This window comes from Pempheris klunzingeri, chromosome 23, assembly GCF_042242105.1.
Source record: "Pempheris klunzingeri isolate RE-2024b chromosome 23, fPemKlu1.hap1, whole genome shotgun sequence".
Classification (NCBI taxonomy): Eukaryota; Metazoa; Chordata; class Actinopteri; order Acropomatiformes; family Pempheridae; genus Pempheris; species Pempheris klunzingeri.
In genome coordinates this window covers 11,916,497-11,938,515 of record NC_092034.1, presented here as the reverse complement: position 1 = coordinate 11,938,515, position 22,019 = coordinate 11,916,497, and the positions used below count along the sequence as shown (strand labels likewise).

Sequence of the window (22,019 nt, the reverse complement as noted above, 5' to 3'; positions counted from 1 at the left end):
CGCGATATCAACACCACATTAGATCACATTCATCACACTGGAGCGCATTGGACCGTGCTCGGCTTCAGTGTGTGATGAAGAGGGAGACCGGACCATCATATCATATCAGCCCACATTCCACTTCACCAATCACATCTCCTCTTTGCCATTGCTTCTCTGCTCTTTCACTAACATTCTCCTCTCCTTTCCTCTCTGCTGTCCTCCACCCCTCTTACCTCCTCATCTCCTCACCTCCCTCGCTTTGCACTCTTCCTCTCCCTCAGCACGTGTCAGATGTGATTTTCCTCTGAGCCACTTGCTGTCTTCCTTTTTGCCCCACCTGACTTTGTATTCCTTTTAGCTCTCCTCTTTTCACTCGGTACTTCGTTTTCCTATTTTTTTTTGCCCATCCACTACTTTTCTCGTCCCCGCTCCACTTATTTGTCATGCTGTTGAACTTGTCAAACTGTGTTTCTTTTGGTACCTCAATCCTTCATAACCTCCTTCCAGCTCCTCCATCTTATGCCCCCTTTTTTTTTTTTTCTCTTTTTGCACTTAAGCCGTGTGTATTTTTTGACCTTTCATTCTAGATTTCTCACCTTAAATCCGTTATATTTAATCCATCAGGTTTTCCATACCAATCTCGTCCTCTCCATTCTGTCCTCTCTCATATTTTCATCCATTTTTATGCTCCTATTGTTCACTTTTTTTTCTTGCATGCTCCTCAAATGTTTGAACACTGTCCTCCCCTTCAAGCAAAAACAACACATTTCGCTAGTTTTCAGTTTTTCTCCCCTAAAATGTGTGTTGCCTGAAAAACAAGTATTTGGCCCTAGTGACAGCAAGAATAAAGACAGGCAGTGTTTTGGTTGTCTAAAGCCGTGATTTTACACTCTGTTCTCAAGCTCTTGAAAAAAACAGTAGACTTGTTGCGGTGTCTGCGGATATTTTTTCACAGTGTGATGAAGTTCAGCAGAAAGATGTTGATAAAATCATATATAGTGTGTGCTTATGAAAAATGGAGAACTGCATCTTCCCACTACATACAATCTGCTAAACTATGGATCACAATGAGGACACATTTAAATGATAAAGAGCGTACAAGTGAAGGAGAGGAAGGAAGAGATAGAAAGGAAACTGGGTTGCAAAATGTAGCAAAGACAATATGGCTGCTACATGTGTAAAATAACCACCTCCTTCACCATCTGTTCCTCACACGTCTTCCTCTTTCACTCCAGGTGAGATTGCTATCCGGGTGTTCAGAGCTTGCACTGAGCTGGGGATTCGAACCGTGGCCGTCTACTCTGAGCAGGACACTGGACAAATGCACAGGTACTAAACCCTGCCACATAAGAGCCGAGTGAGTCCACATAGGTTTAAGTAAAGGAAGCGTGACCGGCAGATGTCTTGGTTAACAGCGGGGCTGCTGCTGCTGCTGAGCATCGACCATGAAATGCTAATAGTTGATTAGAGCCAACAGCAATTACAGGAAGCTTGGGAGCATTTTTGTCGTCTCCAGCGCTTTGGGCCTGTCCTTTGTTTTGCTGTTGGCATTAAGTAGGGCCATAAGTATAATTGTATTGACAATACAAACATCCAAGTAATTGCACTGCACAGGTTACATGCACAAACATCCTAATTTGCCTCACTGTGAGCTTTTTCTGTTCCGCTGTGCTTCCCTGACTAATACATCTTTCTATTTGATTATACTTTCTGTGTATCCTAAACGCTTATTGGATCTGAGTATTTTAAGGGCCTTTATTTGAATAAATTCTGGTGCCTGCTCTTTACTGATCCTAGATATGCCGTCATGAAGCCAGCATCGTTGATTGCTGCAGACCTGGTGCACATCTGTTTTGTACGGTTTAGCTGTCGCCCCCTTTCCATCCCACTTACATTCATGCTTTTTCTTCACAGGCAGAAGGCAGATGAGGCTTATCTGATTGGAAAAGGCCTGCCACCTGTTGCGGCATACCTGCATATTCCCGACATCATCAAAGTGGCCAAGGTAAAGAGCACCTGACACAAGATGTGATTTTCCACACTTCTGTTGTTGTTTCTCAAGTCAAACAGCGATATAACCCTTCCTCATCATGGTTGATATTACAGTACTCAGCCTGCAAAAGTAGTTTTAATGCTTAATGACTTCTGTGGCCCTGGAGGAGCTTTGTAAAGTCCCTAGTGATGTCATTAGGGTTGTATCGGCTTGGGCTTTGAAGCTTGCAAAAACTGGGGGTGTGGACTTTCAGAGACATGGGCAGGGAAGATCTCACAAAAAAGCCGCTGCTAAATTACATTCCGGGAAGAGCAGGATCCTGCTTTTTTTTTTTTTTAGCTCGACTCGTACTACAGACTAAATTTGCTTTCCATCCGTCTTTATAAATGGGCAATACTAAATTACTGCAGTACACCTTTTTATATCACATCTGCGAGAATGTAAAAATGGATTTCAAGAGTCTAAAGAATCTATAATTGTGCACCAAAATGCCACCAGTGCATTTCTATACAGTAACAAAGCTCTTGCCCTGGCTGCTTTCTGGACAACATATACACAGTATGCATTCATGGGTGATGGTCACATCCTTTTTACTGCATTCTGTACACCCACAGTATTATATTTAGCTTGGTTGGGCAGAAGGAAAAAGACACAACTTCCCTCTGCTCATCCCTCAAACACATGCCCCCCCCCCCCCCCCCCCCGTTCATTTCTTCCCTCCTTGTTTCCTTCCCTCTGTCTGCCATTCCTTACCTCTGCTTTACCTCCTCTTGTTCCTTGTTGCCTCCCACCAACATATCCCTCCTTTTCACTTCCATTCTCAGTCTCTCTTCCTGTCCGTCTCCTCTCTCTGCCACTTATCACTGCGTTAGATCAGATCCTTTTCTTGTAACTGCCCCCACCCCCACCCCCATCCCTTCCACCCTCCATCGCTCCAGGATGTGCTGCCAGTTGTTCATTATCATTTTTCTGATCAACCTCTCACGGTTTATAATTTTCTGCGTGGGCATGTGGTCAGCCAGCCAAGTCGGGGAGCAGCCGCCGTCCAACTCATTTCTCAAAATCCGTCTGCCTATCTGGGAGCCCAGCCACCCCATGCCAGCAAAGATGTGTGTGTGTCTCTATCTGCTCTCACTCTTTCACATTCAGTGTGTGTTTACCTCTTCTTCACGCTGCGTATCACTCTCTTACTGTGTGATCAAAATAACCATCCGTCTCTCTCCCAGCACCTTCTGTGTGTGGCTTTATGACTGTGTTGTATGTGAAAATGTGTGTGTCCACTTTTAGGATAGTGCTTGTATGAATGTATGTGTGAATCCTCCTCTGCTACCCACGTCTCTTTGCATTCATGTCTGTGCATGTAAGTAGGCGAGCAGGTGTACCTGTTTGCGTGCATGCACTCGCTACATTTTGTGTGTGTGTGTGTGTCCGTGTGTCTCTTTGCCTCCCCTGGCCTGCCAGTAACAGCTCCCTTAACAACGGGACAGCCCGTAATTATAGTCAGCCTTGTATCCAAGAGCAGATGGCACATACTGATCCAGAGATGGCTCTATCTGTCAAGCTCCGGAGCTACTGTATCTGTCTGCTACAGTGTGTGTGTGTGTTCTCAGTACTTCCCCCCCCGACCCTCATTTATGCGTGCCTGTCTACTCGCTCAGTCTCATACTGGTGTCCATTGAGTAGATGATGATTGAGGCGATTGCAGCTCAGATAGAATTAGAATAAAATACGTCATTAGCTCTCAGTCCCTTTGCTGTAACTGATTCGTACATCCTTTTCACGTGCCAGCAGACAGTGTGTGGTGGAGCACGCAGGTTAGACTGTGTGATGACTCTTTAATTCTCTCACCAGCAGTCAGCCAAGTGTTAACTGGGGCCCAGCAGTGGCTCCCTATTTAACAGAACTCCTATTGCTTAGCTGGGCTACATTTCCCTCCTCTGGGTTCCACAGATATGTTAGTGGAAACTTGAATTTAAATGTGAATACATTTGTGTGACAACAGGTACAACACACGGAAATGTAACGAATAACCCTTTTCTCCACGTATCCCTCCCTCTCTTCTTAGGACAACAATGTCGATGCCATCCACCCAGGCTACGGCTTCCTCTCTGAGCGGTCAGACTTTGCCCAGGCCTGCGCAGACGCAGGGGTGATGTTCATAGGACCGTCCCCAGAAACGGTCCGCAAGATGGGCGACAAGGTGGAGGCCCGTTCCCTGGCCATCAGTGCAGGTATGCAACTGGACGTGACCAGTAGATTCAGAGGAAGGAGAAGTCATAATATGAATACCAGCTGTAATAAGTGTAGTGTTTTTATAACATCTAGTAACAGCAGCGTCAAGGCCAGCGGCGAGATGGTTTGTATCCATCTGATACCTATTATTGGTGTTTCCCAAGATTTACACCGAAGTTGCCATAAACCCTTGCACTTGCTGTCAAGATGATGACTCACTCCCCATCCTCCCTCCACCTTTCACCCAGGCATTGCTCTGCTAGCATTTGCTTTGGCTTTTACTCTCCAAGCATTAATTTTGTCTTTGCTGTGGGGGATGAACAATTTTAGAACATATTTTCCAGCCCTTAACTCGTTCCATCTGCCACAGCAAGAAATTGAGCTCTATTTATATGGAGTTACATTGCCCCTCTCCTATTTTGCACCATAAAGAAGTTTGCCTCTGCTGTAAAACAACGTTGACCTTGTACGGCATTGTTAAAGCTAGTGGCTGACTGTCTTCTATATGGCAGTCCCGCATGTTGAATTGATCTAATTTTGGCTATAAAGCGCAGCATTTGGAATCATTAAAGTCAAACATTCCTCACTTATGCATCCTTTTACTCCACCCGCCCCTGTGTAGGCGTACCTGTGGTCCCAGGAACAGACTCCCCCATCTCCTGCCTGCAGGAGGCGCAGGTGTTTGCCCAGACATACGGCTTCCCCATCATCTTCAAAGCAGCCTATGGAGGAGGTGGTCGCGGCATGAGGGTGGTCAGAGAGTACGAGGTGAGGCCGTCAGCCGCTGCTGTGCATGATTACTTGTGAGAGAGATGTCATTTAACAGCTTGCCCTAACAACACAAATCTTGTCCAGCAAAGAGAAAACAAACCCAGCTTGATGGCCGGCCGCCCGGCCTCGTGACAAATTTTGGTTTTCATAGTCATTAATTTTCTGTTTGCATTGGATCAAGGTGAAATTACAGCCTGGTCATTTATCTCTCCGGCCGCCAATCACCCGGTGTGTTTCGGAGTGTGTGCACTGAAATTGCCTCTGTCACCGAGAGACACCTGAGTGATTTCTGTGTGTCGGAGGCTCAATCTCCAGCATCAGCAGGGGGCATTAAGAAAATAACATATTATAGCTGTCCAGGGCGCACTTTTCAAAAACGCATCTCAATATAAAGATAATCAAGAAACCTATCTAATGCTCCTTACACATGTTTCAGGTTTCCAACACGATAAAATACCCCCAGATACAAAATAAATAACACCACATGAATAAATATGATTAGGAGGTGGGAAACCGTGAGCAGGAGGAATATTTTCCTAAAGGAATGTCTTCAATCTCTTGATGTGGCCTGAAACTAGCCGTGTGTTTTGCATCCCGCGGTGGACTTACATCTACCAATTACTGTCACCATCGTCACCATCTTCCTCCTCTTGGCCATGCAAGGGTGCCCACACAGCAATGATGGGCTGTCACAATAGCTGTCACAGTGATGACTACATAGCACGTTGATGGAGAGAAGCACAGGCCAAAACTGGACTTCTGTGGCCATATTACTGTAGTTATTGTTAGCATGCTCTGGAGTCTTGTAGAAAATTGATTTTTCACCATTAATCCTATCTGGCCAACATTCCAGTTTTTAACCAGCTTAGTTATAAAATGTCTGGTTTTTATTGAAGCTTTCTTGTTGGAATAACAATTTTATGAGTGAGTGACAGTCAAAGCCTTTGTTACTCATCACCTCCAGTTGCCAGCTTGCGCTACATCTTTGCTCAGAATCTACTTCAAACAAGAACCCGAGGGATAAAGGCACACTTGGTGTCCTTCTTTTATATGTGCGCCAACTTAATACTGCAACAATAAATGCACTATTTAAAGTCCAGGAAAGTAAAACAGACTGTGTTAGAAGCTACCTTTATACATAATGTACAACATTCTTTATAATTTACCATGTTTGGTGATCTGCATATATAATGCCTCTGTTTGTTTCATCTATATTGAGCATGCTGTGTGTTAATATATAATCATACTGCTCACAATTAAATAAGTCCAGTCACTTAGATTGTATTATGTCTCAGCACAGGCAGCCAACAGCTGCTCACTCACTCTAAGTGGTGTTTTGGGAGATGCTTGTGAAAAATTCAGAATGGTTGTAGAATTTTAGCCTCCAAGAAAAATGCTTAACCTCAGTTGATTGTTATTGGAAGCAAAGCAGGGCCAGTAATACAATTTCACTTGCCATGGTTCAGTGGTAGGGTAATTGTGTTTTTTTATTTCTTATTTTAATTTTATTTTTTTATTTTTTTTTATTACAAAATGTTGAACATCATTAATGGTAACAGAATTTTCAAAAGTTTCCTCAGGACATCAATATATGAGAAGGAGTTTAGTGAATGAGTTTATACCAGATGATGTGTCTCAAAGGGAAAATGAACTCCGTAGGAACACCAGGAGGCGGCTACTTGTCACCCCTATTTATTTCAGTGGAGGCCTAGCGGCAACTTTCCCTCACGTGGCGGCTGTTGTGGTGACACTGGAGGGCGTGTGTGTGTAAACCAATTTGAGTTTTAGACCTCGGAAGTGAAGACATTTCAGAATAAGAGGACATTTTGGCCAGTCCTGTCAACGAGTGTCCTAGCAAGTATAGAAGTACAAGGTTTGTGTATGTGCATGGACTTGCTAGGCACACACACACCCCCTCCCCCATTTCTGCCTATCAAGTTTGACCGTGTCAAACTTTTTCAGCAGGCAGCTGGTTGTTGTCTAATCAGATAGAAGAGGGCAGAGATCAGTGGTGAATCAGAGCTGCACAGCATCGCTACCTCCTCATCCTTCATGGCTGGCTGGTAGCATTACTGTTTTTTTTATTTCTTTGCTTTGACTTTTCTTTTTAAAAAAGAATATGCCCCAATAAATAAGGTTATCATTCAAACTTTTCTCCTACCCAAAATACCACACTCAGTCAAAATAATTAAGTTGATGAAATAGACAAAATCCGCTCCCTCCTTCGTCCTTGCTTTCAAATCTGTCCTTTTCAAATTAAGAGGATTCAGTTATTAATTTCCTTTTTACTGTTACCATATTATTGGTAGGATGGCCCTATTAACTGTGACATTACCTAAACCCAGGACCACATTTGAATTAACTCTGGTCATTGTCAGCCCCAGCGGCTCTCTACCTGTACTCATTCTTCTACACAAGGAACTGCTGCATGCGTTGAGCAGGAGTCACTGAGCCTCACAAGTCAACAGTCCATTGGAATGTATGACCTTTTCTGAATTGTACCCCAGTCTAATTAATTAGTTGTTGACATTTCTAGTTATTCAGTTGAGTCACAGGGGCCTCAGCAGCTCCAGCTGATATGATGTGAGGAAATTGTAAAGAGGTGTCTGTAGTGTTGAGACCTCAAGCAACAATGCGTAGGTTGGCTTTTCATTCCATTAAAGTCTGCTCCTGGGTCATTTGTATGCTGAATTAACAGAGTGAACCTAACTATTCTCAACATACTGTAGGATGAGATGTGTCTGTTTACTGATAAGCGGGCAGAATTAAAGTGCCAGCTTTTTGCTCAGAGTTTGACGTGATGTGCTTTCCCAAGGAGGAGGAGAAAGGGAGAACGGCACGTATCAAAGCTCCTGTGGCCAAAGCTGACAGACGGACTGAACTGATGTGGAAGGAGTACAAATGGAATTCTCATAACTTTGAGTCTTTCAAAAGTCTTTTCTGACATGTGCAAAAATAGACATGCACCAGTGATTTGAGAAGACTGCTAGGTGTGTGACTTGTCTACACATTAGTGAGAGTTGTGGCTTTTGTAGAAACCACAACAAATTAGTCACTTGTAGACAACTTGTGAGTTGACATTGTGGTGTTCAGTTTACCATCACATATTACATAAAATCCTAAATTTTGAGAAGTTAGTCAGCAAATGTTAGACATTTTTGCCGGGAAAATGATTATAATGCTTAATCGATTATCTAAACAAGTGCAGATTTTTCTTTCTTTTCATTTCATCTCTGCTTGGATCTTTACAATATACCGCTGAACACTGTCAAAGAATTATTTAACAGATGTACCTTATGATGGTTTAGGTTAGCACTTTGCAAACGTATTCAGTCGTAAATCTAGGCAATGGGAGAAAGGAGCAGAGAAATTACAATTGCACAGTTGACAGGTTTATGCAGCATCCATCGTGTGACACGTGATCAGAAACCGATGAGGTTAGAGGTGTATAAAGCCCTGACAGATTGCTCCACCTGCAGAATTATAATACACACTCATGATTACTTACTGTGTGTTTAGGCCAACAGAGCTACCCCTGTGTCTGTGACAGTGACACTGGCTGTATTCTGCATTCTGAAGCCGTTCTGTTTCGGAGATGCCAATTGATGATGGGTTCGAGTATCTTCTCCTTCAGACTCAGGGAGGGGAGGGGGGCATGATAGTGACACAGTCTATCCCCAGCAGGGCCGACCGGACTGGCCCGCCTGGGCGTCACAGACTGACAAGTACAGATTGAATCGTGACCTTCAGCATGCTGGGTCGTGACCTCCCACAGCCCGATCCTCGACGTGTGTACTATCTTGCTCCCTGGGGGCTTGTAGGCATTTGTGTCAAAAAGGAAGAAAACATGAAGAAAAGTACACAACTTGACATGTTGTGAATGACAATGAGGGGAAATTAACTACATTGTGACAGGAAATAAGTTATATTAAACAAAACTGACCGGACTTTGAAATATTGCAGAGAATCTCGCCTTGAAAAGAGACAGACATATATGGATTTATTTTCTCATCTGTTTGTCAGGAACTTGAGGAGAATTACCAGCGGGCCTACTCTGAAGCCCTGACGGCTTTTGGGAACGGCGCCCTGTTTGTTGAGAAGTTTATTGAAAAGCCAAGACACATTGAAGTACAGATCCTTGGTAAGTGCACTCCGCGACTTCCTTTTTTGTGCCCGTCTTTTTTTTGCTTATGTGGATTGATCAAAGTTCATTAAGAAAGCGCAGAAGTCCTTGAACCTCAGTAACAGCACCAAGGGAGGAGGAGAGACAGATGAACAATGGGAGTGAATGAGATTTATTGGCCAGCAGAGGATTCTCCAGCCATTATTTCTTGTTATGGTGAATGTAGCTCTTATACCACTCAGTATTATAGAACTGAGATTCAACACCAACGCTTACAGGAAATATGTCTGCACTTTCAAATGCACTGTACAGTATTTGCTCAAGTGTATTTGTGCGTGTATATTCACATGTACATTAACCTATATTAGTAGGCATACATTTGCCTCTGGTTTGGCATTGATGTGTTTGTGTGTTACGTCTATGCATGTTTCACTATATACTTTGTGTGTGTGGCCACTGTGATTAATTACTGTCTTTAGGGCATGCAGGGATTTTGTGAGTTTCCTAAATTACCTGTTAAAAGCCATGTCTTTGCCAGCCCTCTGTTTTTCTGCCTCTCCCCCCTGCCCCAACCCTTGTTTCCTCTGCCTCTACCTTTTCCCTCAACCTTCCCCCAATCCTTGCTCCTTTCAGGCTCTTGAACACCAGCAATCTTGCAGGTCGTACTGTGTAAGAATGGGTCTAGTGAATTCTTGGTTGCAATTTGTGTCGCAATTTAGTGGCAGGCCAGATCTTGTGATTAATACGTAGTAAATTGTAGTACTACAGTATTAAGAGGAAGTGCCAGCACTTTAGTCACAGTGCCCTTCAGCTAACCACAGGTGGCCGTGGGAGCTATTATTACATACATACAAGAGCTGCAACTGTTAATCGATTAGATCTGCACCCAATTTGATAATTGATTGATTGTTTGTTTTTAAATGACAAATTATTATTATTATATTATATTATATATTTTGATTGCAGCTTCAAATGTGAGGATTTTCTGCTTTTCTCTGTTTTTATATTATCATAAATTGAATTATTATCTTTGGACTGGTGGTTGGACAAAAGAAGACGTTTGAAGCCATCACCTTGAAAATCTCTCGCTGTTTTTATAGATGTAACCAAAGGATGTTTCTCTTGCTCCCCCTTGACTTGAATTCAACCACCCCCTTTCTTCATACCCCCAATTATCTTCTAATTTTCTTTGTTCCTCCTCACCGACTTCTCTCTTTGTGTCTTCCTCTCTCCCCAGGCGATAAATATGGTAATGTCATCCACCTCTATGAGAGAGACTGCTCCATTCAGCGGAGGCACCAAAAGGTGAAGTCCTTATTTTGAAATTCATCTAACCCTGCTTAATGTTTGAATTTAGTTAAGATTATCTTCATGGCATTTCCGCTGTATTACGTAGATTAGCATGAAGTAGTTGGTGATGGTGGGCTTTATTAAACAAAGGTCAAAAGCTGGAATCACACCTGCAAGCGCTGCAGTCTACTGAATATACAGAAGGACCGTAGTGTTTTCTTTTTCCTTTATTTAGGCAAAATAATTGGCCTCATAGGCAACATATTAATGAATGAGGTGATTAGAGTCCTGTTTATAGTGATGATGATTATTGCAGTGGTGGCCTTGGGCATCATGGATGTCCTGAGCAACACCTGCAGCAGCTCCATAATTCTCCACCAAATCAGTTTGGATCAACAAACAGTATTTAGTAGTGCGTAGCTTTGAATTGATTCTCATTTATATATCCACGATTATTTTTCCCAGCTTTTCTTGGCTGGACCTGTAAAGAAATGAGTTATCGCAGCTTCACCTGATCGTCAAAATAACAAAAATGTCTGAAATTGTCATCTAATTGTCACTTAATATAACAATGTTTTCATCAGAGGTAGCTGATTAACACATGTAATATTTCATTACATATTGTCACCTCAAAGCAGTTTCAATCATGTGTTTTCATCACTTTCTTCCTTTCCGTTTTAATCAAATTATAGATGATAATCATATTAGCGGCTCTGTTCAAGCCGGAGCTGCTGCTCTTTGATTCTGTGAGACTTAATCTGCCTTTGCCCTTAATCTAAGATCTTTTTGAATCTCAGAAACAAGAATAGTCGCTTGTTGAAATTGATTAGGGATGGTAGAACGCCGATAGGATATTTTTAGCTTTTTTCTGTGTCTTAGAAGTGCTATTCATACTTGGAGATGTTTTTTTTTTTTTTTTTAGAAGATGGGGTTGAGATTTGCAAAAAATTTAAATTGAGCTCTTGTGGTTTTTATTGTATAAAATCAGACATGGTCACGTTGTCTTGAACTGGATTAGATTACTTCTCTTGGATGGGTCGACTTGCTTGACACAGTGGAACGAAACAGATCGGCCTCCAACATGGGCGAACCCCACCCACCCAGCAGCACCTAATTAAAGGCTGAATGGGACTACGAGCGATTCTTTCCACTTGTTTCGCTGAAGATTAAGTGACAAATGCTGTATTAAACGGATATCTTCTGTAGGAAAAATGAAAACAAATATTGGTATTTACTAAATGTTACTAAAAGCACCACAAAGCTCCACTTAGATTAATACGGTTTGTTTTGAGAATCGGTTGTGGACTGGGTGAAAACTCAGGGAGCTGCACTAATTGATACTTTTATATAAGCAATAATTTAAACACTTAAGATCAAATCATAAACGGCTACAGAGCAAACTGCCTCTATCGATCAGGACTGTGTGAAACCACTGTGAATCCGTCAAACACTAAGTAAGAGGCCACTTACTTAAATGATGATTTGCACATTTAGAACGTTAATTTCACTTGAAACATACAGTATAAATCAAGTTAAGGTTTCAAACTTCTAATCATTTTCTTTATGCGTGTGCAAACACACGCAGCATTCTTTGCTAAGTTCGACTTCTCATGCAGAAACCATATAAAACCTAAATGTTCACATTTCGAGTGGTGGAGCTGGTTGGACTTGAAGGGTTCACTCAGGGCACGAAGGCTCATGTCTGTGGTGTGCAAGCCACCGTGAAAAAAGTAGCTGTGCATATAATGAACCTGTGAGGATGTTGTGTGTACTTGTGAAAATGTTTGTTAAATGTTACAGATGCTGTTAAAGCGAGGATAAGACGTAGGTTTATCCTAGCAGCAGTGAAGACCATTAAAATAGCCACATCATGCAGTGCATGAAGGCACCCATAAATTTATTTGGAAAAAATTAGGAAAAGAAACAGTAAAAATCCTCAATGAACTATATTAAATCTTTAACAGTACACTGTCTATGAATTTTTAACTGAAATTTTCTCTCTGGCACATTAAAATCATTTGAAGTCTGGCTAAATTAATCAAAACTGACAAAATGTTTTAGTTTAGTTCCACGTTTTGATGCTACCGCAAGCGTCAAACTGAATTATCATACAGGATTTGTAGGTGTAAATTATTCAGTTGAAATGTGTAAATTTCCATTGTTGTTTTTGGTGTTATCCTTTTGTTAGTTTGCTGCTTCTCTATTCTGACAGTGTGGAGGCCACTGTGGCATTAACAATAAAACCCTGTTGTTTTGAAGGTTGTGGAGATTGCACCGGCTTTCCAACTGGACCCTCATCTGAGAGACCGACTTCACGCTGACGCCGTCAACCTCGCCAGACAGGTACGTTTGTGTCGAAGCCAATACCAATCAGCCGCTAAGCTCTTGTAATTTCTGCTACCTCTTTCCCCCCTTTTTTTCTTTTATTTCACTGTCATACAGGCATTTTCCAGAGTTTAAGGTTAACTAGACCATTTTATTACATTAGCGAAAATACTCCCTGAATGAATGTAAAGGGAAAAAAAAGTTTTATGACAGAACCCTTAATTAATTTTTATCACAAAATAAAAAATTAATAGTTGTGTATTAGGTGTGTATGTGGCCTGGTGTTAAAGCAGCTTGTTCCCTACAAAGCATTGATTTCTCTGAAGTGTCATGGCCAGGTGTCAGCGTGTTACAGAGTTTTAACGGCTTTTTTAAAACGGACTCAAGCTTTCGTGGCAAGGACGCTCAAGCACTGGGTTGTATTTAGGAAGTCTGAGCAAATTTCCTCTCGCTATTCATTTCTCTGCCTGTAATTGCCGTGCAAAACAACTGGATTCTCCCCAAGAATTTTAATGTGTGATTCAAAGTGACTGCAATGACGGGGGACATTACTGCGTCGTCACATTGTGAGAATGAAAATGCAATTTGAAAATGGGTGAAAATAGATGTCAACAGTGCAGACAGTAGCATTTCTGGAAATGAATGTTTGAACAGGTTGAGTGCATTTCAGGAGAACAACTTTGATTATTGTCGCCAATGGTGCACTCTGATTAGGTTTAGAAAAATAAAAAAGCAAAGGCATCCCCTGCAAAGTGAAAGCGCACCTTGTATTTAGCCTTTTAAAATCGTTTATATCACAGTCGTCTGGCTTTAGTGTTGCCAAAAAGTTGGCTCAACTGTGACAGCATCACTTAAAAGTCAAGCCTCATCTCTCAGAGGAGATTTCAAGTAATGGCCTTTTCAGGTAATGGCCCAGTTGAGGAATGGATGGAAGTAAAAGAAGAGTGGGAGAGGAGGATGGAGGCGAGGCTGGTGATTTGCTAAAGAAATGACCTTGATGATACTGATGGAGAAATGGTTGTATAAGAAACTTTATACCAAACTCATGATGTGACCTTGCTCTAGCAGTGATTCTTTTTTTCGTCCCTGTAGTAATGAGATCAGGACATCACCCAGCATGTCTGCTTAAAGTGACGAACCATGTCTCCTTGCCTGTGTTTAAAAGCAGCAGCAGCAGCAAGCCTTTTGTCCATGACTCTTCCTTGCATATTATCGTTTGAAACAAGAGAGTGATGTCGCTCCTTTAACAACAACGTGTGGCAGACAGGTACTAGCAAGAGTACTGCCTGCATGCACGCTCAGAGGACCTGGATACAACTCCAAGCAAGGACATGTTTCAGCTCCATCACACAGGCACATCACTGGTACTCACTGTTGTTCCATGCAGGAGGAAGATTTTCCCCTGTTTCCAAACATTCAATTTAAGATTGAGTGAATTATTTCTGTGTTTGCAGTCAGATTTCATGTTAGCATGTGTTGCACAAAGCTAACCTAACCACAAAACTAAAGACCAAAGTCAGACAATAACACAGACAAACTAAGTGATTGAGACCAGTGGTAGACCAGCAACCAGCTTAGTAAAAATACTTTGGCTTTGAACTGAGCAATATAACAGCTGTTTGTGGTTAAACAAGAAGAATCCTATAGGTCTATCTCTGTATAGATCCCCTCTGTAATGTTTTCAGGGCCTGTCAGTGGCAAAAACAAGCACTTTTAGTGGGTATACTTTGATCTGGATTACATTCCAGCTAAAGTAGCTCGCTCGGCAGCTCATTCTCAGCTGCAGGTAGAGGTGATGTATCGAACCAATTCACCCAAGTTTAAAGATACTGGAGTTCTGCTGGAGACGTGATTTAGTTTTTCAAAATTTGCTCTTATTGCCTTCTTACAGGCAGTTGCATGAGAGGATTGATGGCGCTTCACTTATTACCACATACCGTATGTGGCTTGTATAATTTTTTATGAAGTGTGAAAACAACACAAGTTGGTTTTTTTTTCTGTTGGGTGGTTATGTGCTGGAACTATTTCTCGCCTCTGAGTGTGATGACCTGGAGTTTCGTCTGGTTGCATTTAAGTGACAGACATGAAAGTGAACTCGTATATATGCCAAAACATCTTTTTAATATTGGTTTATTATAGCAAATAGTGCCAGACCAGAGATTTTCAAGATTTAAGAAATGAAAACCTATACATCGCCCTTTTAAAAGTTGACAGTAAAATAACAGGAAAAGACACTAATGTCTATAATGAACAGTAAAAACAAGGTGCACTCTCAATTGAAGCAGCCACAGAAGAGACCTGCCTTGAAGTTACAGGAAAGTTTAAGTGTTCTGAGGTTTTTATAAGGTGAAATAACAGTTTACTCCATGAGATGGTAAAAGTGGTCTCCCCAGGAAGGGTCCTGGCACTGGAGAAGCCCTCACAAGTGTAGCACTACAGTCGTGCACAAGAATTCTCTCACACGGCTGAAGGATCAAACCTGCAGCGTTTGCAGATTATCACCAGGGGTCTCACTTTCTCTCTGCATCATCTTCCATTTTTCTTTTTCCAGACCTCCCTCCCCCTCCTCCCTTCCTCCCTTCTGTCGTTGCATTTCCCAGCTATGTGTTGTGATTGCATTTCACATTGTGCCAGTCCCCACAGTGAAGGCTTCCACTTCAGATGTGAGCCCAGCTCTCACTGCAGGTATTGAAACCTGCTCCCTAAGCAACACTGAGGCTGAACTTTGGTACTTAGTTGGGTATTATTAATGCGTGAGTGTTTGTCGCAGCCTGTGTGCGTATGGGAGGGAGAGATGGAGACGGTGCAAGGCGACATTTATTTTTACTGTGTTCTGTGATCCATGTGGAACAGATAAAGATGGAGATGGTACATTTGCACAGCAAATGTGTGTCGACATGAAACTTTATTATTGTCCGTACACAAACACACATTAAGAGATCATGTAGTTATCTCAAGTGGGCAGTTCTCCATAGTTTGCTACGCTTGTGGAGACATTTGTATTCCAGCTCATTTAGTGCTGCACTCAAAGGTAGCGGCTTAGACACCTTTAATGCGTTTGGTCCAATTTGCCTTGTAATTAGAGCCTTTTCATTTTAATCTGAAGCTCATTGGAAACTAATAGCACAGTGTACCAGCACACACATACAATCAGTGGGTGCAAACAAAAGGAGGAGTCCTTTTGTTTGCACCCACACACCACACCACAGAAACTCTCCCACTCTTGTAAAAACATACTTGGTACGCACATGGAAAGATATCCTGTGTAATTTGAAAGAAACACTGGATAATATGCTGTCCCCACTCTTGGTTGTTCATGCTAACACACACACACACACACACACACACACACACACACAATCAAGCATATACACATTTTTCTCCTACACCCCCAACACATCTGCTATTTCTCGGCTCTTATCTGGTCTTAATGGCGGCCCCATAGTGCTGGCGCTCTGTCCCCCTTCATCTCGCCGTCTGTGCGTATCACCCATCTTCCATTATCAATAGCCACCATCTGAGTCTTTCAGAAACGGCGCAGTCTTTGAACTTACTGCAGGCCATAGCATTTTCTGATAGAATGTCCTAGACAACAAAGTTGCCAGGCAACACTGACGGCTGCAGGAAGTTACCTCAGCTCTCACTAAAAAAGGTTTGAGCTCAGAGTGGATATCAAGCCAGAGCTCCCCAAAATATCAGAGATATTGTCAAAAGGGCCCTTGCTCTACTGTTATGTTTTGCTCGAACAGCTGTGTGTTTTTTTTTTTTTTGAATATCTGTTTGTAGATGGTATAGTTTTTTTTTTTTTTTCTCCCTTCAGGCCTCTGGTTGTCTGGCTGCCACGTCTTTGCTTTGTTGTCTTTGCGGTTTCTGGGCAAGGACTATGGCTGACATTTTGTTTAACCAACACATGCGATGGTTAGTTTTATTAATGATGCATTTCACTATAGCAGTGTGAGGTTTTCATCATCACAGTGACTGGTCTGCTGATAGGATGCTCCATTGCTCGCTCGTTCATCCATGTGCTGCATGTTTGATGTCTCTTTGATAACTGCAGCAGTTGTATTGTTTTTTTTTTTTTTCCCCATCTGCAGGTTTGAATACACCCGTTCGTCTGGAGTAGATAGAGCTGCAGGTAACAGCGGGCCGCCTCTGCTTTTGTTGTGCTTGGCGAGCATTAGTTTTTATGGCAGGAAGTGAGATCGAATACCTGCATTTAGGCATAAATCCCCCTTTTCCAACCATCAACAACTAATACGTGCTGTCTAGGAGGCATGCAGCATCTGTGCTCTAACGGACTGTGGTTTACGCACCCACCACATACGCTGCACAATCCTATGATGGACTATAACCACACAGACATAAAATAACATGCCTCAGACAATGGACATTAAATCTGACAAATCTTTTTACATTCACAAAGGTGCATTGACTGCCCCAAGATGATGGCATCAATAACAAGTGGAAAGTCGTCTATTTTTTGGTTAACGGCTGTGTGAACAACTGCATAATTCATAAGAAAGACATATTTACATTTGTTTGACAACATATTTATCACCGTTTCTTTTGGCCCAAAACATTTAATGTCCCTATATCACTGCTTTCAGAACAAAGGAGGCATCTTGTGGAAGAAAAATTCTTTTTTTGTCACCCGTATATTGCCTTCTTACCCAGGAGTAGCAGGAGGTTTGGGGGGGGGGTTGGCCAGCTTGTCGAGTTCCAGGCTTCATGTAGCCACCAAAATCTTACTTTTTGAACTTGTTTGTTTGCTTTCAACACAACCTTTTCAGTAATCATTGCTTGTAATTTTGTGTGTGTAAAGTTTCATGGGCCACACTGTAATGTAGCATTTGGGTCAGTTAGATCTTTTTATTCCTTTTATTTCACCCGTTTGTAGTTAGACATACTGTTAAATGGCAACAAGATTATGTAGAAGATGATGCAGATTGTCCAGAAGTGAGTGTAACGGGTTTACAGCAGCATCAGATCTGTCTGTGTAGTTGTGTGATGATGATTTTTACCTTGGTTGAACCTTGAGGTTTTCTTTGCTGTGGAAAAGAGATTTGGTCATATTTATCAAATGTTTCTCCATACTGTGCTGCACTGTCTCATCATACTTTGGACTTCTTCACACTTTTTCAAATTAATTTTGGAGCTTTATGTTGCAGTTTGGCAGCAAGTTTCTGCATGACTGGGCTTTGGCAAAGAAAGCTGTTGTGAAGGAGTGTAAGCAAAAGGGAAAACTCGGGCCTGTGATCCAAAATGATTAAGCTTTTTGAGCTGCTACAATGAATTTTGTGCTTTTGATACTGCTGTTTGAACCTGCTAAAAGCAATTCTAGAGCGTCAGCACCATAGAAGTGTGTAAAAACAACATTTTTCACACATCAAAATGAGGGTAACGCTCAACAGTCCTTGGAATAGTTGGCTAAATGATTGGCACACTTCATTGGCAATTAGTGTTGGTGTGCACATAAGCTGACCTTAGATGTCTGTGAGCAGCAGAACTTTCAGCCTAATTAGCTCAACATTTGTCTCGGTGTGTGTGTGTGTGTGTGTGTGAGAGAGAAAGGAAAGCCAAACAGCTGTGTGTTTGTGACTGAAATGTCAGCAAGGCCTCACTGTCTGCCATTTTTGTTTCATGGCCTATTTATCGGTTTAGCCATAAGACAGGCAAGAGGCAGAGTTACTATCTGATGCGCTGTGCAGCTGTAATTAGGAATTCAATTCTGGTGCTTGTGTGGGTGAGAATGCTGACAATTGAGACTTTGTTGCGTTTTACACTGCATGTGATGCAATTTCACCCACACAGTGTTTTTTTTTTAGGTGGCGAGAAGAGAGGTGAACTTTCCTTTTTTGCCAGAAATGAGCATACAACATTGAAGCTGGGCCAGAAAACGACTCTTCTCCCTTTTTTGCACTCTTGTGAAGCGAGAGGAGCAGAAGAGGGCAGAAAATTATAATTTACTGCTGTGTTTTAGGTGTACGATGCAGAGTGAAAGATTTGAAATCTGTGTGCGAGATGTTTTGAAGGGAAGCATCATTTGTGGTTGAGTGTTTTAGACAGTAGAAATAATTTGTTGTGTTCAGTATTTTGCTTGTGCCTGTCTGCCTGTTTACCCACTATCCCCTGAGAGAACTGCTACTCAAAGACACTAATATGTCGGTAACTCATCAGCACTTTCCACAAAACAATTGTTGTATCTGTGTGAAAGGGGGATAGCCCAGTAACGTGTGTGTGTGTGTGTACAAGCAGTGTAACATAAACTGCCTTATTTTTTTGGTCTTTAGTGTTGAAATGACACGAGGAGACACTTGTTCTGGGAAGAGCTATGCTCGTGTTATTGTCCACTGTTTTGTGGGGGGAAAAAAGTCCCTTGAAATGATGAAAATGAACTATGTTTCTCATGACTTTCCTCTGTGGCGCTCATCCTCAAACCCATTCATTCTTACTAAAACCGTAAACCTTCAGAAATGGGTCACAAATATATTGTTTACAGCTGGTCACTTTTAGCACTCACACAGGAGTAAATATAAGCAAAGTTTTTAGGCATTATTTTCAGCTAAGAATTAATACACATTCTGTGTATCAGGACGATGTATGTGGAACTGACTCTAAAGTAAAAAAGTGCCTGTGTTCAGGGCCATAACACATCACACTAGTCCTGCTAGGCTGTTTGGACTTTCAATGACAGTAGTGTGAGTGTGTCTGCCGTCTGACATCACCTTTAATTAAATAATAGCACCTACTTGGTGTTTGTGTTAAAGACGAGCGTGTGTGCTTTTGAGTGTGTATCAGTCATTGTTACCACTTTGCGTGGTGTTTGAGGCCTCTCGCGCTGTGTCCTCCTGTAAGCTCTGTTTGTGTGTACACACACGTCCGTCAATCCACCCAGGGTATTAAATGTGGAATTAGTTCTGCTGTCAATCACCATGGTGACGGTGAGTGAAAAGATGACACGCTCTCGCTCAGGCGAGTCATGTCCCCGGTAGACAGCCACCCACACGCGGGCGCACACACACATACACAAGCGCCCACAGGGAGGGAGGGGCTCAGACACTCAGATTGACACTTGGTCCCTGGAGGTGGCCAGTGTACTGTAAACATTATTCCTACTTACTCCCAGAAACATGGCGGCTGTATGTGTGTTTTGTCCCGTTTTTGACTCCAAAACTAGAAGCACTTTTCGCCCAGAAAGCACATTTTAATATTCCAGCATTTGGAAATGGAGTAGACGGGAAAATGTTCTGCTCTTTCTCCCAGCGAGCTCATGCATCAGTCAGTTTTCATTTCGCGTCTTTTCTCTAATTTACTTATTTATGTTCTGCCTCCCATGGCTTTCTATTCGACTTGACCCCCAGGTTGGAAACCACTAAATTAGCACTAAATGCTCTGTGTGTACTCCAGTCATTTGGTATAAATGGAACAACTAGAGCAGCACGATGTGTAAAATATCTACATCATGTACGTTCAGTTATTACTGCATACCACACAAATATTATCTTCAGGCTAAAAGGAAGAATAAAAAGAAGCTCAAAGTGCTTTCATGTATAGACTGGAAAGGCTAATCAGAATGAAATGAATCAAATTAGATGATCAGTGCCAATATCTAGCCCCATCATTTGCATATGAATACATTTAATTAACAATTAACAATTCTTTGTTGTTATAATGCAGTTATTTCATCCATGACCAGTCATGAAAGCGGCTGTAGAGGAAAGCACTAGTAGAAAAGAGTAGTAGAGTTTCACAGACTGTCGCCCTCGACAAGTGGTCTGACAGGAAGCAGAAACGGAACAGCATAAACTAAACATAATGTAAAGATGACGGCTGTAACCACAAGCTAACCCCAAATATATCATATCAGATATCATTCAAACACAAGAACAAAGAAGTGTTAAACAATAGCTTTCTCTCCCCCTCAGGTTTTTCCTCGTGTTCTCTGTGTGTGCAGTGTGCTCCATAGTGCGCAGAGAGCAAAGACCGATTATGCCGTGCTGTGTGTAACAGGATGCAAAAAGTGGTGCAGGAGTCTCCGATGTCAGTGTGACATTGGCATTTGTGATTGGACGGGTGCTATTTCGAGCCTTTATGGTGATTTTCTTTTTTTTTTTTCCTCATATGGCCGATGACCAGGGGTGTGTATGGGAGTGTGTGTGTGTGATTTAGAGATGAGCACATGAGGCTTTTTGGGAATAGAATCCCTCAGACAGGAAAGGCAGTGATGTGAGACTGTCTAGAAGGGAGGCAACGATGGCAGAGCAGGGAGGGGGGCGAGGGGTGGAGGTCTGGATGAAGGGAGATTGGTGGGGGAGAAGGCAGTAAAGCACAAAGCAGAAGGAAATGGATGGCGGGAGGAGTGCAACGGGAAAGGAAAACTAAGGAGACAAACCTGCTGTTAATGAAAAGAGGAGACTTTAAAAAAAAAAAAAGGAGGCTGTGAGCAGAAACCAAGGGAGGTGGTCAGAGGATGCAGGGACTGAGACAAGAGGAAGCGAGGGAAAGACAAACAGGGGAGGTATCGATTCTTTCCGCCAGCTGGGGGAGAAACTCAAGCCAACTGTGCTTTCTAAAATTAGAGCCAAGGGAAAGGTGGAAGGACGGAGGAGAAAATGGTGGGAGAGAGTAGCAAGCAGGCTTTGGCACTGTTTGTATCACAATGTGCAGTAATAACACTAAAGAACAGTGAAAAGTGCATGCCTATGAATAATAAATGTTCACAGCAGTGGTTGTTGGTTGGTACAGAAGCAGGATTTTGATTGTGCTTAGACTTATCTCATATTGAATCATTGTGTTGAGGCATCAGAACAAAGCCATTTTTCCCCCTTTTTTTTTGAAATTGGGATAAAAAAGAGATGCAGTTAATTTATGCAGGTGAGATCAAACCTAGCAATCAAAACATTTCACCTAGAAAAACACCACTTAAACAACAAAAACAAGTCCAACGCAGAACAAAGACACAAACCATTTGGATAACATTGTCTGAATTTCCCACAAAATAACAAAATTGGAAGCTAAAATGTCCCTAATGGTCTGATAATTGTGGCAACTATTGAGAGAGTGTATGGGAGAGTGCTGCAAGCACAAAAACAAACTAAGTGCCTCAAACAAGGAAGGCAACTTTATGTGTTATTTTGTTGTTTGTACCTCACTTAAAGTCCCTTTTTCACTGCAGACATTTTGACATGTATGAGGAAAGGTGTAATTAATAACAGCCGTTACATTTGTCCTGGCTCGCTGGGACACTTGATGAGATGGAGCCATTAAAGTGAAAACACAAGGCTCTCCAGATGGAGGGGGTGG

General features: G+C 42.1%; 1 protein-coding gene across 1 annotated transcript in view; it reads left to right on the top strand.

Annotated features, from left to right (window-relative positions):
- Nucleotides 1-22,019, top strand: part of LOC139222527 (pyruvate carboxylase, mitochondrial-like) — a 274,531-nt gene that overhangs the window by 12,015 nt on the left and 240,497 nt on the right. Inside the window, exons 3-9 of the mRNA XM_070854310.1 lie at nucleotides 1,218-1,311; nucleotides 1,897-1,987; nucleotides 4,041-4,206; nucleotides 4,830-4,975; nucleotides 9,002-9,119; nucleotides 10,339-10,406; nucleotides 12,651-12,734. Coding sequence (XP_070710411.1) covers nucleotides 1,218-1,311; nucleotides 1,897-1,987; nucleotides 4,041-4,206; nucleotides 4,830-4,975; nucleotides 9,002-9,119; nucleotides 10,339-10,406; nucleotides 12,651-12,734 — 767 coding nt within the window. The remainder of the gene's footprint in view (nucleotides 1-1,217; nucleotides 1,312-1,896; nucleotides 1,988-4,040; nucleotides 4,207-4,829; nucleotides 4,976-9,001; nucleotides 9,120-10,338; nucleotides 10,407-12,650; nucleotides 12,735-22,019) is intronic.